At 46.2% G+C, this 16,023-nt stretch overlaps 1 protein-coding gene across 1 annotated transcript in view; it reads left to right on the forward strand.

Moving 5' to 3' along the window:
• Positions 1–7,371: 7,371 nt before the first annotated feature.
• TMEM154 (transmembrane protein 154) overlaps positions 7,372–16,023 on the forward strand; it is a 30,150-nt gene continuing 21,498 nt past the window's right edge. Inside the window, exon 1 of the mRNA XM_053403096.1 lies at positions 7,372–7,553. Coding sequence (XP_053259071.1) covers positions 7,490–7,553 — 64 coding nt within the window. The 5' untranslated portion in view covers positions 7,372–7,489. The remainder of the gene's footprint in view (positions 7,554–16,023) is intronic.

The raw sequence follows: 16,023 nt of genomic DNA on the forward strand, positions 1-16,023 counted from the left end.
AGTCTACCAGTTTTTCCTATCTGTAGGAACATATTGTTATGGGGTTTTTTTTGGGGGGGGTGTCAGTCTAGAGGATACCTGTGGGTTCCTTCCAAACCTGTGATCTTATGTATGTAAGGTTAGAATTTATGAGAGGAAACCAACCGAGCCAGTTCTGTTGTAAGGGAATGACCAATAAAGTTCTGGCATTTACTGTACATGTCATAAGAGGCTGACATAGAAACAAATAGGCAAACCTTTTCCCACCTCACCTGCTGGATGCATCATCATAGGATGGGGAACAAAAAAAGGCCAGAGCAGGTTCTCTGTGTGTGAATTCGGCAGATGCTGGAAGCTGGAGACACAGAGACAGGTGGACCGAAGAGCTGTGACTTGGGGCTTCACCTGAAGCCAAATCGGGAAGCAAGTTCTGCTGGAGTGTTAGTGCTGTGAGCCCCTCAACCCTATGCTCAGGCTGTAAAGGTAAAGGGACCCCTGACCATTAGGTCCATTTGTGACCGACTCTGGGGTTGCGGCGCTCATCTCGCTTTACTGGCTGACGGAGCCGGCGTACAGCTTCCAGGTCATGTGGCCAGCATGACTAGGCCGCTTCTGGCGAACCAGAGCAGCGCACGGAAGCACCTTTTACCTTCCCGCTGGAGCGATACCTATTTATCTACTTGCACTTTGACGTGCTTTCGAACTGCTAGGTTGGCAGGAGCAGGGACCGAGCAATGGGAGCTCACCCCGTCGCGGGGATTCGAACCGTGACCTTCTGATCGGCAAGTCCTAGGCTCTGTGGTTTAACCCACAGCGCCACCCGCGTTCCTTATGCTCAGGCTGTATATTTGTGGAAATAAAAGCATATATCCGAAAGATGCCACAGTCTCCATTGACCTTCATTTCCAAGGAAACCAAACCCTTGGTCAGCTCTGGAATCACTGGAGTCTCTTATTGCTCAAAGATCGGGGTGCATGCAACAATATGATGCTGCCTTCTACAGAGTCAGATCATTGGTCCATCTATTGCATAATGTATTGTCTACTACACTGACAGACAATGACCCAGCTCTATCTAGAGATGCCAGAGACTGAACCTGGGACTGAGCTCTAGCTCTTCCTCATCTTTGTGACTGCCTGCCTGCCTGCCTGCCTGCGCATTTCTGGCCGACCTTCCTATGAATCCTCATTTCAGACCCTTTCAGCTCAGCCTCTCCTAGTCAGCAAATGACTCTAGAGTGAACCTCCAGTTAATCTGCTTCAGTGCTCCACCCTGACTCTGGTCCCAGTCTTGCTAGAACTTGTACCTTCAGCTGTCTGCGTGCTCAGTAGCATATGTCATAGGCTGAAAGATTGTGATTAGGTCTCCCCAGACTGCAACTAGCCACAAAACCACACTGGCTTTCTTCTATGATCAGGATTTCTACCACATTCTTCTACTGATTGCATTCTGAGCAGTTCTCAGCACAAATTAAGAACAGTACAGTGTTACCTCGGGTTACAGACGCTTTAGGTTACAGACGCTTCAGGTTACAGACTCCGCTAACCCAGAAATAGTACCTCAGGTTAAGAACTTTGCTTCAGGATGAGAACAGAAATTGCACGGCGGTGGCACGGCGGCAGCGGGAGGCCCCATTAGCTAAAGTGGTGTCTCAGGTTAAGAATAGTTTCATGTTAAGAACGGACCTGAAGAACAAATTAAGTTCTTAACCCAAGGTACCACTGTAATAATAAAACATTAGGTTTAATTTCCGCAGGATTCTAAGACAGCTCCAGCCTCAAAACCCAGAAACCTAGCTTTATTACCATATAAGAAAAATGGAAGAATGGCATCATACTGTATTTCACTGGGCTACAGACAGGTGGCACTGTAAACTGCAGCAAGATGAGAAGTGGTGGATGGGCCTAGGCAAGCCATAGGAAGGCAGACAGAACAGGCTGCAGCAGCAGCCTTGCTATGAAAGCTCCTTCACCTGCCAACCCTGGGGCCTCTGTTCTTGGGATATAGAACCCCAGGCTGCTGCCAGCCCTGCTACTGGACACCTCCTCCCCAGCGAGCTTGGGGAGCTGCTGTTTCTGCCCCCGCTGCCAGTTAGAAGTGTGGAAATGTGGCCAAAAGCAGTGGCCACCCAGCCTCATAATCCATTGCTGCCATCACTGAGTATAATCAAGAGTTAGATGAAGTGCCTGAGGAAGATCACAATGCTGGCTGGCTGCTGCCTCTGGCCTCCTAACTGACATCAGAGGTGGAAAGTCCTTTGTGAGCCTCCCACACTTCTCCACCTCCAACGTCAGATGTGCAAAGGAGAAGCGCTTCGGGAGATTGCAAAGCCCTTTCTTGCATTCTCCCCACCCCCTTCAACCTCTGATGTTGCAGGTTCAAAGTGGGAGTGTGGGGAATGAAGGCTGTTGCTGCTGCCACCGCTGGCACTGCAGGAAGCGAGAAATGCAGAAGGAAAAATGCCGGCTTCTCTACAGCTTCTCACGGTGGGTGCCAGGAAACCCCCCAATGGATTTTGACAGGTGGGCGGGACAACCCACCTGCCAACCATGCGGTGGGATAACAATGTCATGTGAGTGGCAGGTGCGTTACCCCACCCACCTGGCAAAGCTGGCTCATGCGGTGGGAACTAAAGTTGCCCCACTAAGGGGTTGGTGGGGCAGAAGAGGGAGTTGATGAGCAATGTAGCCGTGGAAAACCCCCTAGTAATTGGTATGTGGGTCTATACTGGATGGAGAGCAGTTTAGAAACCAGAGAAATAAATAATCAATCAAATAAATATTATTAATATAGTATTTATTTACATTCATTATAAATACTATGTAGTTTTTTATTTTATTTTATTTTATTGTTCTTTATGTAGTCCTTTATTGAAGGCTCTTTATCCTGAACTTTGATACCTGTCAATACATATATAGATAAATATTTAGGTCCCACCCTATTCCTTTGACTGTACTTTGCTTCAACTGATTTTATATCATATTTTTAAATGGTTGTGGCCCTCCCTATGACCTCATGGTGAAGGGTAGGTAAGAAATCTAATCATAATCATAATATATTCCAGAGTTGATCCCCATAACAAGTGCTGGAAAGCAGATCTGGTGAAGCCAGGCTGAGATTAACCTCCAGCCAAATTCCTACTTTCTTCGTTATTCGTATCCTGGAGAAAGTGTGAGGTTATTGGCTTAAACTGGCTACGGTCTGGGAAGACTGGTTTGTTAGGTGACTTGGGCAGCAAACCTTGATCCCTTCTTTAGTACTTTCAGTTCCGCCTCCTACATTTCCATCCAGCTAGCTTGGCTCCTTGTTTTTGTGTTTTGATAACTGTTAAGTAGAGCGCTCCAAAACACACAGCCACTAATAAACAAACCAACAACTGGCTCCATCGCTAGCCAGCAGATTAATACTAGCATTGTAAACCCATTAACAAGCTGGCCAGTAAATGAATCATTGACCTATTTCTCAGGGATAATAGCTGAGAAACTGTAACTGATGACCTATAAAAGCAGCCATGTTTTTAAGAAAGATTAATTGCTGCAGCAGGCTGAGCCAAGACATATTAGCCACCTCCTGGGCTCCTACCAATCACAGAACAAGGCTCCCCAGAATGCACGTACTTGCTCACCCTTTGTCAGCCAGAAAATTCTGATTCAGACCGAGGGTGTGTCTGATGTGTACACTGTGCATTTGTGCTTCATGCTCTGATAACCGAGGATCTGTCTGGCACTGTTGGAGGGCAAAACGACATAAACAGCTCTTGAGATTAGTTTTCATGTGTGACTGTGAGTGTAAATGCATTGTATGAATGGCTCCTAACATTACTTGCTTCCTTGTAACTGTGAACTGGATAAATAAATTCTACATAGTAGAACTGCACAGTGAGCAGTTAGGGTGTATTTTATTTTTTAATAATAATAATAATAATAATAATAATAATACTGCAGCACCACAAACTCACACAATGCAACATTGTAGTAGGACTAAGGAGGCCTGGGTTCAAATCTCCATTCGGCTATGAAGCTCAGCATTGGCTCTGTATCAGCCATTCTGTCTTATCTATTTTACAGAGCTGCTGTGAGAATAACAGGGTGGAAGGGAGAGAACCATGCAGGCCGCTTTGAGTCATTGGAGGAAAGATGGATTGTAAGTGAATGAAGGAATGAAGACTATAGCCAGTGTGGTGTAGTGGTTAAGAGCGGTGGACTCATAATCTGGTGAACTGGGTTCGCGTCCCCGCTCCTCCACATGCAGCTGCTGGGTGACCTTGGGCCAGTCACACTTCTTTGAAGTCTCTCAGCCTCACTTACCTCACAGAGTGTTTGCTGTGGGGGAGGAAGGGAAAGGAGATTGTTAGCCACTTTGAGACTCCTTAGGGTAGTGATAAAGCGGAATATCAAATCCAAACTCTTCTATAATCTGTAATCTCAGTTTTGAATGTGTCTGTGCACCAGTGTGTGTGTGTGTGTGTGTGTGTGTGTGTGTGTGTGTGAATCCAAATCTCTCGACTCCATTCTCCCCAACTATGCACAAGCAAAACATCCAGGGTGGAAAAACTGTTAATTATCTACAACCTGAAAAATGCTTTTAAAAAATAGCTGTGTGAATTGGTTTGGGGCTAGTAGGGGAGGGAACTAGCATCCAGTAGTGTGGGTTACCATTTAAAATACTCCAAACACTGATAACAGGATGAGCATTTTTTAAAATTTCATCCTGCTCTTTTCTGTGGGTATGAATTGTATGTCAATGCAATAAAAAGGAAGTTATAGAGATAATCCGTTATCCACCGCAACATTTTCAACTACTGGTAATTATCCATTTTAAAAACCAGCATTTTCATGGTTTGCAGTCTCTTTCTGAAGAAGCCACTTGATGTGCCAAGAGGTGCCTAGTGATCCTAGCAGTTTCCCCCTCTGCATTTCCTAACTAACGGCAGGCCTTACATGAAGGGAGCTGCATCAATCTTAGTGCACAGCCGCTTTCTAGACAGCACAATTTCCCACCCTCTTTTCCTCCCTCCCCCTCTGTGTCATTAAAAAAATAAAAGAGAAGGGTGTGAAAATGTCTAAGGCCGGCACAGCTTGTTAAATCGATATGGATCATCACGCAATTGCCCACAAGTACTCCCCTGGAGACTATACTGCCACAAAGAATAGTTTCTCATCACCTATTTTTGCTGAATGAGGATGAGTCTGACAAGCACATGGGATATGTTAAAAATGGCTCTGCCTTTTGACATTGTACAAAATGTTCAAAACACTGTGCACTTTTGTGTTGGAACACTCCTCAGGATTGTGCACAAACAGTACTATCTATCTGTATGCAAGGATGTGGGTCTGTTTTTTCTATTTCTGATGTGAAAACGGAGAGGATCGTAGGTAGATAGATGCCTCATATCGAGACAGAACTTGTAGATTCATAGAATCATAGCTAGGGGTGTGATACGTCTGGAATTTCCTGGACATAACTGGAATATTGCAGTCTGAAGCAGTGTCCAAAAACTACCCTTTTTTTAAAAAAGCTCAACAAATTTTTGAAATAGGGCAACCCTATCATAGAAGGATTGCTCAGTCTGACAGAGGTTTTTCAAGGTTTCAGACATGAGTCTTTCTCAATGCTTTCTGGAGAGATGTGGGCTTGAACCTGGGAATTTTAGAAAGTGGAGCTTGTGATCTCTGCCACTGAGTTTATGAAACATAACTCACATGCGTCACAGGTTTTCTGTGCTGCTTTGGGACAAAACAGTGTACGAGCTTTCAAGCTTCCCAGAACTCTTTATATGTCTACAAAAATAGTGTTATGAGTTTGTGGGGAGTGATACACTCTAAGTTTCTGGGTCCAATAAAATTGAGAACTAATCAAGGTTTGGGGGAATTAAACTGTGCCCAACAACCTGATGATGGCTTGCTGAGTGAGAGTTGTTAGGGCAGAGGTCGGCAAGGTTTACTTCACCTGGGCTGGTTCACTCCAGCAGAGATCCCTCCGTGGGCTGGATTGCGCGCGCCCATGATTTCTGGCATCTGCGTCTGTGCAGACGCAATTTCCAGTGCCGCGGAAGCAAGCCCCCGCACCACGCTGTGGGGACTCACCAAGCAGGCAGCTTGGTTCAGGGGCGGCTCATGGGCCGGTTAAACGACCCCCATGGGCTGCTTGTGGTCCATGGGCCTTAGGTTGCCTACCCCTGTGTTAGGGGAACAAAGCCTGATGGCGGCCAAATCATTAACCAAACGGGGCAGGGAGATGGGCAACTAACAGCATAGGGGTGTGAGCCTCTCCTTCATGTAGAGAGGTACTTAGCAGGAGACAAAAGGCTAGTTTTTCGAATGGTACTTGGCAGTGATGTGCTGGCAAAAACTGTGAGAGGCTGTAAAAAGGAGACAGAGGGCATGGCTGATTTCTCTGCTGGATCCAAGTTCACTGTGCCTATGGGAGAAGCAAGAGACCCTCTTGGAGTGTAGTGCTGGGAACCCTCCACAGTAGGCTCAGGTGGTATTGATGTGTAAGTAAGCCATATATCATAAAGACATAAAGCTGTGCCTCATTTCCAAAGGTAACACAAATCTTGGGTAAGTGCCTGGAACCTCTGGAATCTCGCCCTGCTCGGAGATTGGGGTAGCATGTAAAGCTTTTTGCAATTTTTTAAAAAGTCCCATTTTAGTAGTCAGCTGGTACAGGGACCAAATATAGTCCTGTCAGGGGCAGCCTGTCCCATTTCTCTGCTTGAGGCAAAATGGGAAGGCGCAGCCCAATTGCCAAAACTCCCATTATCTGGGTCTGGTGGCAGCACCTGTGAAGCAGCAACAATGGTGAGTTCTGATAAGATATGATATTCCAGTGAGATCCCGCTGGTGAAGAAGTGGTGGTATAGACAGGGTGTCTGCAGTGGTACCAACAGTGGAGGGGGTCTGTCGCCTGAGGCAGTTGCTTCACCCCCCCCATGGGTGGGCTGGCCCTGGGTACCAGTTCCTGGCACACTGTGTGTGTGAAGAATTGCTGGTCCACCACATCAGATAGTTTGAGAAGCAAACTTTCATTTTTAAAAGCAATATAAGAAGCCGCCTTAAAGCAAGTCAGACTGTTGCTCTATCAAACTCACAGTGACTAGCAGTGGCAACTGAGGATTTCAGACAGGAGTATTTCCCGGCCCTACCTAGAGATGATAAGGATCCAAACTTTTTTGCATGCAAGGCATGTACTTCATCACTGAACTAGATATATTTGAGGCATTCTTGTCTGGGTGGGAAAGAGACTGTCAGATCTTGAAAACAAGAGAGGATTGCGAGATTCTCACACGTGGATTTTCCTGGTGGTTTCTTTAGCTGAATCAGCAATCGTTGCTCATTTGACAGGCCCAAACTAAATTGCATCACTTCCTACGAGCAATCAGACATAGTGCATCTCCTTAAGGCATCTTACACATCCAACCACAGAGGCAGGAAACAGGAAATGTACATGTTCTGTACAGCTAAGGGAGAATGAAAGAAACTTCGTACCTGATCACAAAGACGCCAACATGCAGAAACACAACTTTATGTTGCCTTTATTTCTGTTGCTCAGCGAAAGACCTGCTTGCTGTGGTAAGTGGCAGTAACATGCTCTCTGCATTGTTAAGGAGAACTAACGATAGAGGCACGTTTTATGCTTGAGGCTATGGAACTGTTTTGAAGTGTCACACCCAGAAAATCTGGTCCCTGCAAAGGCTGTCTGTACAAACTTGCACTCTGCCTTGTAGCTCTTCTTCCCAACAGTTTGCTGTCTTTTCTTTCCATGGATCCAGCTTGAGCTACAGATCTGAGGTGTGTTGAGATGTGTGTGAAGCCTTTGTTTCTGAATCACTGCTGGTTCTGCCGTATGAGTTTTTGTAGATATATATATATTTTTAAAGTCCTGTGCTTCTAAGACTGCAGTCCTGTGCACACTTGGCACGAGCACAGCTAGACTCAGTGGGTCTTTTCTCTAAGAAGACAGGCAAGGACTGCCTTGTAATATCGGTATTTTATGGGCAAATAAATCCACACTCTCATTGTTATCGCGATAGCCAAATGTATCAAATTACTGGGTAGTAAGCTCCTAGAAATATTGAGCATGTGGTGCTGTTTAAGATAGTGTCAGCCCCAGACAATTTGTTTTTGTAGGGTGGCACAGCAAAAAACGTGTTTTGGGGTGTTCTTCTTCCCATGTAAAAACAATTGGGGGTGGAATCATTGTCCTAGTTTTATCTTCATATATTTGAGACTATTGGTGATTTAGTTTCAGTCAGAGTTGACATTCAAATTAATGGACCTAACTTGGTCATCTTCATTCATTTCAATGGGTATACTCTAATAAATGGTTGACTACTATTTAATGTGTCTAAACATGCACATTTTGTGCAAGAGAGACAGAGAGGGTGGAAGTTCTTTGTTTTTTCTTTTAATCGTAAAAGGGTTGTCTAAGCATGCTGCACTTAAACCCAGCAAATTTACCTCAAAAGCAGAAGTCCCATTTGCTGATATTCATAACTGGTTGTCAAGAAAGTGAAAAAGTTTTTCCACAAAGGTTTGGGTTACCACAAGCCTGAGAGTTCCTGTATTTGCCTTGTTTTTCTTTCGTTGCTTTGAATTACCCAGTGAGTTTGTTCCTGCTTGTACTTTATAATAATATGAAAAGTGTTCATTCCTCCTTCTGTGGGCTTCCTCCCTTGTGTCTGAACTGCAACTGTACCTGACCTGAAGATGGTGGGATAAAATATGAAGAGTGACTTAGCGAGTTATTGTGGGATTCTATTATTCATATAATCTAAATCTTGGTAAAACCCTAGACTGGTAAAGCTAGGTTTCAGACAGGAAGAATTTAGTCACAGGCAAATTTTTAATAAAAGCTGAGGTTGGTAGAGAAGAAAAAAGTCTGCAAGCTCCACAGAGATTGAAGAAAATTGTTGCCACAGGAGAATGGCAGTTCGACTGCCCACCAGCTAACGATGACTTATTCTGCAGAAGGAAATTGTGCCTGCATCGGTCCTCATTGCTGCTCCCTGCTTGCACAGGGGGAGGAGGAGAAGAGGGTGAAGAAAGAGCTGTGAGTGGAGAGGGGCCTTTTCTCCATCCTTTGCCCCCCCGCATGGAAATTCAACAATCCTGCTGCACCTGGAACTGGGTGTAGAGAGTGCAGCTGAAAGGGAAACAGCTGTGGGCAGCCTGAGGAAGTGCCATGCACCTTGAACCTAAAAAAGCAAGGCTAGTGTGAGATGCTAGGGCGGGGGTCAGCAAACTTTTTCAGCAGGGAGCCGGTCCGTTGTCCCTCAGTCCTTGGGGGGGGGGCGGACTATATTTTGGGGGAAAAATATGAACGAATTTCTGTGCCCCACAAATAACCCAGGGACGCATTTTAAATAAAAGGGCACATTCTACTCATGTAAAAACATGCTGATTCCCGGACCGTCCGTGGGCCAGATTTAGAAGGCGATTGGGCCGGATCCAGTCCCTGGGCCTTAGTTTGCTTACCCATGGGCTAGGGTGGTGTTCACTGTTTCTAGGAACTCTTCTCACTGTGAGACTTCTGTGGGTCAGCTGAGTTTGTTTGGAGGCTGAAACAGAACCCAGACCCAGAGGCTGAGAAAGAGGGTGTGTCAGAAGGCAAAGGAATTGATATTGATTTCTATATATTAGTAAGTTTGTATTAATATATTTTTTTATCTGTAACTGTGTATTTTGTAATACTTTGTTTAAGTTGTTTGTTGTTTCCTGTACACCACTTCAATATATATTTAATATTTTAAGCAGTATAGAAATTAAATAATCAACCAATAATCAATGAGCGTCTCCACCCCTATTGTTCAGCCTGAGGTCCAGCTCTGAGGGCCTTGTGGTGGTTCCTTCACTGCGAGAAGTGAGGTTACAGGGAACCAGGCAGAGGGCCTTCTCGGTGGTGGCACCCACCCTGTGGAACCCCCTCCCATCAGATGTCAAGAAAATAAACAACTACTTGACTTTTAGAAGACATTTGAAGGCAACCCTGTTTAGGGAAGTTTTTAATGTTTGATGTTTTAGCGTGTTTTTAATATTCTTATTGGGAACCGCCCAGAGTGGCTGGGGAAACCCAGCCAGATGGGCAAGGTATGTATGTATGTTATGTATGTATGTATGTATGCATGTATGTTCATATGTATGTATGTATGTATGTTCATACGTACGTACGCATGTATGTATGTATGTAAAGGTAAAGGGACCCCTGACCATTAGATCCAGTTGTGCTTTGATGTGCTTTTGAACTGCTAGGTTGGCAGGAGCAGGAACCGAGCAATGGGAGCTGCCGGGATTCGAACTGCCGACCTTCTGATCGGTAAGCCCTAGGCTCTGTGGTTTAACCCACAGTGCCACCCACATCCCTTATGTATGTATGTATGTATGTATGTATGAATAAATAAATAAATACTGGTAATCACTGGGAGGAAACAAATCACAATCCCTGGGTTCGCGGTATGTCTGAACCAGGGATCATGGTTTGTTTTGCTCCCAACATACCACAACCTCAGGCAAGGTTTGTTTGTGGCTTAACCAACTGTGGTCATTGGAGCAAAACAAGCCACAATCCTAAGTTAGAATGCAATGCTAAGCCAGGGATCGTGCTTTGTCTGCTCCCAGTAAAAATGGGAAAGATCAAGGAGAAGCAAAGTGGGGGCAGTTTGCTTGTGTGTGGTAAGCCATGGTTTATGACATGGGTGGAGTGCCCTTTTGGCCTGGGTGAGACCACCATTTGTCTCCCCTTACCCTACAGATGTGTGGGTCACCCATCTGTGAACCATCAAATGACTCATAGGTGGACACATCCACCTGTCATAGAAGACCCACAGGGTGGGGAGTCTCCTTAGGGAACTCTCTGGATTTTACCTCCCAGTGCTAATCATGTAGCATTTACAAAGCTGTCCATAAGAGAGACGTCGTCTGTTAAGAACTTTGGGTGTATTAATGTTTTGACTACCGCCATTTCTTGCAACAGCTTGAGACGCTAAGCTTCTGAACTTTTAAAAATCTCTAAGGAAGTTCTTGCGAAAGGCAACTTCCGAAGAAGAATGAAAGTCTGAAGTGGCTTCTTGCTCAGACAAGTTTCAAGGAAGAGAAACCCAAATATTTTAAAGCATATTAACTTGAAGTATAAATCAAATGCTAGCTTAGGCCTCTGGACAAAATATATGAGCATTTTAGATAGAAATGGCTTTCGAGAAATGAAAGCAGATTTCTCATTGTGAAATAGCCAAGTGCTGGATAAAACTCACCCACAAGCTGGCTTGTTGACGACAGGCTCGGAAAACGTTCCTGGTTTAGGCAGCATTGCTTGCCTGTCTCTGTATCAAATTTCCAACGATTATTAAAATAATACCATTGGTTGGATCCTCTCCAAATACCTGATCATGATTAAAGACTGAATTGGAAACACAAGACTCCTCAGGTGTTTGAACCCTTTGACACTCATAAGAATGTCAGAAGAACCCTCCTTACTGGATCAGACCAAAGTCCTGTTATTTACACTTATATGTGCATTTATATGCACACTTTACCCTGATGCATAACGGGACGCGGGTGGCGCTGTGGGTAAAACCTCAGTGCCTAGGACTTGCCGATCGTATGGTCGGCGGTTCGAATCCCCATGGCGGGGTGAGCTCCCGTCTTTCGGTCCCAGCTCCTGCCCACCGAGCAGTTCGAAAGCACCCCTAAGTGCAAGTAGATAAATAGGTACCACTTTATAGCGGGAAGGTAAACGGCGTTTCCGTGTGCTGCGCTGGTGCTGGCTCACCAGAGCAGCTTTGTCACGCTGGCCACGTGACCCGGAAGTGTCTCCGGACAGCGCTGGCCCCCGGCCTCTTAAGTGAGATGGGCGCACAACCCTAGAGTCGGACACAACTGGCCCGCACGGGCAGGGGTACCTTTACCTTTTTACCCTGATACATGCATTTATGTACACGTTGCTTGGCTGGAGAACTGCATTGCAATGTTCAAAGAAAGTGTGAATGTTATAGGATGGCTGTGTTTCTGTTCACATCTTGTTTCAGAGAGTGAGAATTTTGTAAGCTGAACCTTAAAATCCAAACGGAATCAAATTTCTCCCCATTCTCATTCACTTCAAGCTGAGTTAGAATATCCTTAAGGAGGCTTAGGAGCCTGCAGAAAATAGTAATAACTTCTCCAGACAGGCCACACCTTTGAGTCAGCTCTCTAGGAACTGAGTCCTAGTTGTTTCTCTTCAAGGGCCTACATGCCAGATAATTGGTTGATAATGCATATATCACACATTCTGTCTCTGATCCTCCTAACTGAGCCCAAATTGTAGCCTAATCTCACAAATGCTTACTTGTATGAAAGTTTCATTAACTTAAAAAGGTAAAGGGACCCCTGACCATTAGGTCCAGTTGTGGCCAACTCTGGGGTTGCGGTGCTCATCTTGCTTTAGTGGGGGGAGTTCCGGTGAGGCAGCATGGCGGCTGCAACAGCAGAAAAGAGCTCCTGAAGCCAGCCAGAGTAAAAGGCTGTCTGTCCGATTCCCGGGCTCCCAAGACTGCTGCTGCCAGCACCGCCAGCAGAGAGGAATCGGGGGTGCCCGGGAGTCTATCAAAGAAGCCAAAACACCCCCCCAGGACTGAGATTGAGCCGGAAAGGCACCCGACCCCCCCCCAACAGCCCAGAGGAGCTCTAAAACCAGGAGAACAGTGGAGCTAAAGCAAAGAGGGAGAAAGAAAGGGGGAGAGAGGAAGAAAAAGACAGAAAAAGGAGCCCAAAAATTTACCGCTGCTGCCCCCATCTCTGCCGACGGGAAAAAAGAGGAGAGGTAGGTGAGCACCGGGAAGGAAAAAGAGGCTCCGAAAAACACGTGGCTGAGCCCGACCGGAGCTCCAGCGGCAAGGAAAACAGCGAAAAGCCGCATGACAAAGGAGAGCACAGAGGGCAAGAAACTACCCTCTTTTTCCCCCTTTCTTTTTCTTTTTCTTTTTTTTTTTATTTAACCCCCTTTTTGTTAACCCCTTCCTCCTCCCCCTCTCTCTCCCCCTTTTTTTAAAAAAAAATATCTAAAAATCTTTTCTATCCCCCCCCCATATACCTACTTTTATCACTCTTCTTTTTAAAAGAGGGGCCACTGCTGCTGCAGCCACCCTTTACTTGACTCCAATCTCTCCTCTCCCCCCTCTGGCTCCCCCCTTCTTCTTTCTTCTTCTTCTTTTTACTCCCTCCACCCTTTACATATAGCCTATCTGTCTGTCTCTGCTTCTGAGTGCACTCCCAACCCCAACTTCCACCTTAACTGGACCCCAGTACAGTACCCCGTTGGGGTATATACAACCCCCTCCGAAACAAATATTTCCCCTGGCCCCACCCCCTAATCTTTTGCATCTCTACCTGCTGACCCCCTCCCTTTATATGAACGGTCTGTCCGTTAGTCTACTCATCTTCTTACCTGCCCCCCCCCCCCGCTTTGGCGGCACCGCTGAGGCAACTACAGAAGCCCTACAGAAGTTCTTAAAACACAGGCTAGAAGTGACACAAATGACCACCTAATCCAAACGCTCTGCACAAGCCACCAGCCAAAGCCTGATCAGCTTAGCAACCCAACAATACTCAGGAACCACCACTGCCACAACTCCTAACCACCGCTCTACTCCAAGAGGATGCCAAGCCAACCTCAAACCAAAACCATTAGGGAGACTGAGATGCCACCAACCAGGGAGATGGCAAACAATGCTAAGACCGTAACTCCCCTTCAAGACGATGACCGCCCAGTAACGAAACGAGACCTGAGGGAAATGGAAGCAAGATTAGAAGCACGATTAGAAGAAACACTGAAGGCCACAATGGCTCCCATGCAGGTACTAATCAACAATCTAACCTCCAAAGTGGAAGCTCTAGAGAACAAGAACCAAATGCAAGAAAGAATAATAGAGCAATACCGGGAGGAGAATGCACGAGTGAACAAGAAACTGGACGAACTGGTAAACCAAATGGAAGCAGAACACAGAGAGATGAAAATTAAGCAAGCCGACCTTGAAGACCGCAATAGACGTTGTAACATCCGCTTCCGCAACTTTCCTGAAAAAACAGAGGAGAAAAGCCCAGCAGACCTAATTATACACTGGCTGAAAAACACAATCCCAAGCCTGAAACTTGAGGCAGATGACTTGGAGAGGGCTCACAGAGCCCTAAAACCTATGCCAAAACCCAGCGCCCCCCCAAGAGACATCATTGTATGCTTCACACGCTACAAAAAGAAGGAAGAGGTATGGAACAGCATCAGAAACTTAACCAACCTTCGATATGGAGAAACCCCCATCCTGGCCTTACAGGACTTATCCCAGGATACCCTAAACCGAAGGAAAAGCCTGCGCCCATTCACCCAGCGCCTCCAACAAGCAGGGATCAAATACCGATGGGGCTTCCCCTTCCGCCTCATTGTAACAACTAATACAACACAACACACGGCCACCAACATATCTGAGGCCCTGCAACTACTAAAGAACCTCGAACTCGACCTCCCACCGGAATGGCAACCGACAAACCCACCAAGTGACAGCCCCAACCACGAGGAAACAACAGCAAACAACTGGACGACGGTACAGAAGAAAAAGAAACAACAGAAGCGGCACAACAACGCAAACCAATACAGGCAAGCATCATGCTCAGAACCGTCCCGCCGGCCATACGACACAAGAAAGCAGACCAAGATTAACCAAACCAATTCATCGCAGATGGACAACCCTACAACAACAACCCCAGCTGAATGAAGCAACCAGGAAAAAACCACAAACTGAAGGACTGGTGATTCCCCCCCTTTTCCCCCTCTCCCCCCCCAAAACATAGATTTAATTAACACCATCAACATCCCCCCCAGCCCCGCACCCCCACAGAAATCCTCACCCCAACACCAGTCCAGACGACCTCAACCATACTCCCCATCACCCACACCTTCAACATCCCCATACTCCATACTAAGGAAAAACAACTCCAACCTCAATAACACAACCCACAATCAGGCTAAAATCTGATACCCAACCAGCACTATGGTGGCACCAGAGCGTACCAGCACCCACATCCCCACCCCAACACACCAACAATGTTGCTCAAAACATTGGCAACATTGCTTATGAACCTTATACTTGACAGCGACGTTACAAAGTCACTTCACACTGTCTCGCTGATCACCCCCCATCGCAAACAACAGGGGGGATGGCCTGCCCTTGAACACGGCCCTCCACACCAGCTGAGACCTAGGACCAACCGGCTAAATGCCAGATGGCCCAAAACACCCCAAACAAACACCTATATGACTACATATAGGAAACTCTCCACAACTTACCCTCTACTCTTTAACCCAAATCTTACTCTAATCCCACTAGCCCCCCACCCACCACACCCTAGGTCAGCGCAACCCCACTGGTTCTTTAAACAACACGAAGAGAGAGACACAAGACAACCCGAACGGGTTGGCAGGGAATCACCCCACATAATAGATAAGCAAGATGGCTAACCTTAAAGCAATTACATTAAATGTGAGGGGGCTGGGAAACCCCATCAAAAGAAAGCGCATCACCTCATACATAAACACCATGAAACCACACATCACCTTCCTACAAGAAATACACAACCCACCCAAAGGCAGCAAACTCCTGAGCGACCCCCGCTTCAGTCAACAGTGGGTCGCACGAGGCTCAGGGAAAGCACGTGGTGTAGCCATAATACTTAGTAGAGACCTGAACTTCACTGCCACAACAGTCCTCAAGGACAAAAAAGGCAGATTCATCTTCGCTAAAGGGACACTAGACGGCAAAATCAAACTGACAATCGGCTCCATATATGCCCCAAACGCGAAACAATTAGAATTCTTCCAGAAGACACTAAACAAATTCCTCTCCTTCTCTGAAGGGGAAGCAATCCTAGGAGGGGACCTCAATCTAAATATGAAAGGTATATCCCTGAAAGATATCCACCCTACAACCCCATGGGCAACCTTCCTCCGAAGGAAACCTCCAACAACTAGGAACTCTTACAAATTACTAAAATTGCTAAAAAACAGGGGTCTCTACGA

This window comes from Podarcis raffonei, chromosome 9, assembly GCF_027172205.1.
Source record: "Podarcis raffonei isolate rPodRaf1 chromosome 9, rPodRaf1.pri, whole genome shotgun sequence".
Lineage (NCBI taxonomy): Eukaryota > Metazoa > Chordata > Lepidosauria > Squamata > Lacertidae > Podarcis > Podarcis raffonei.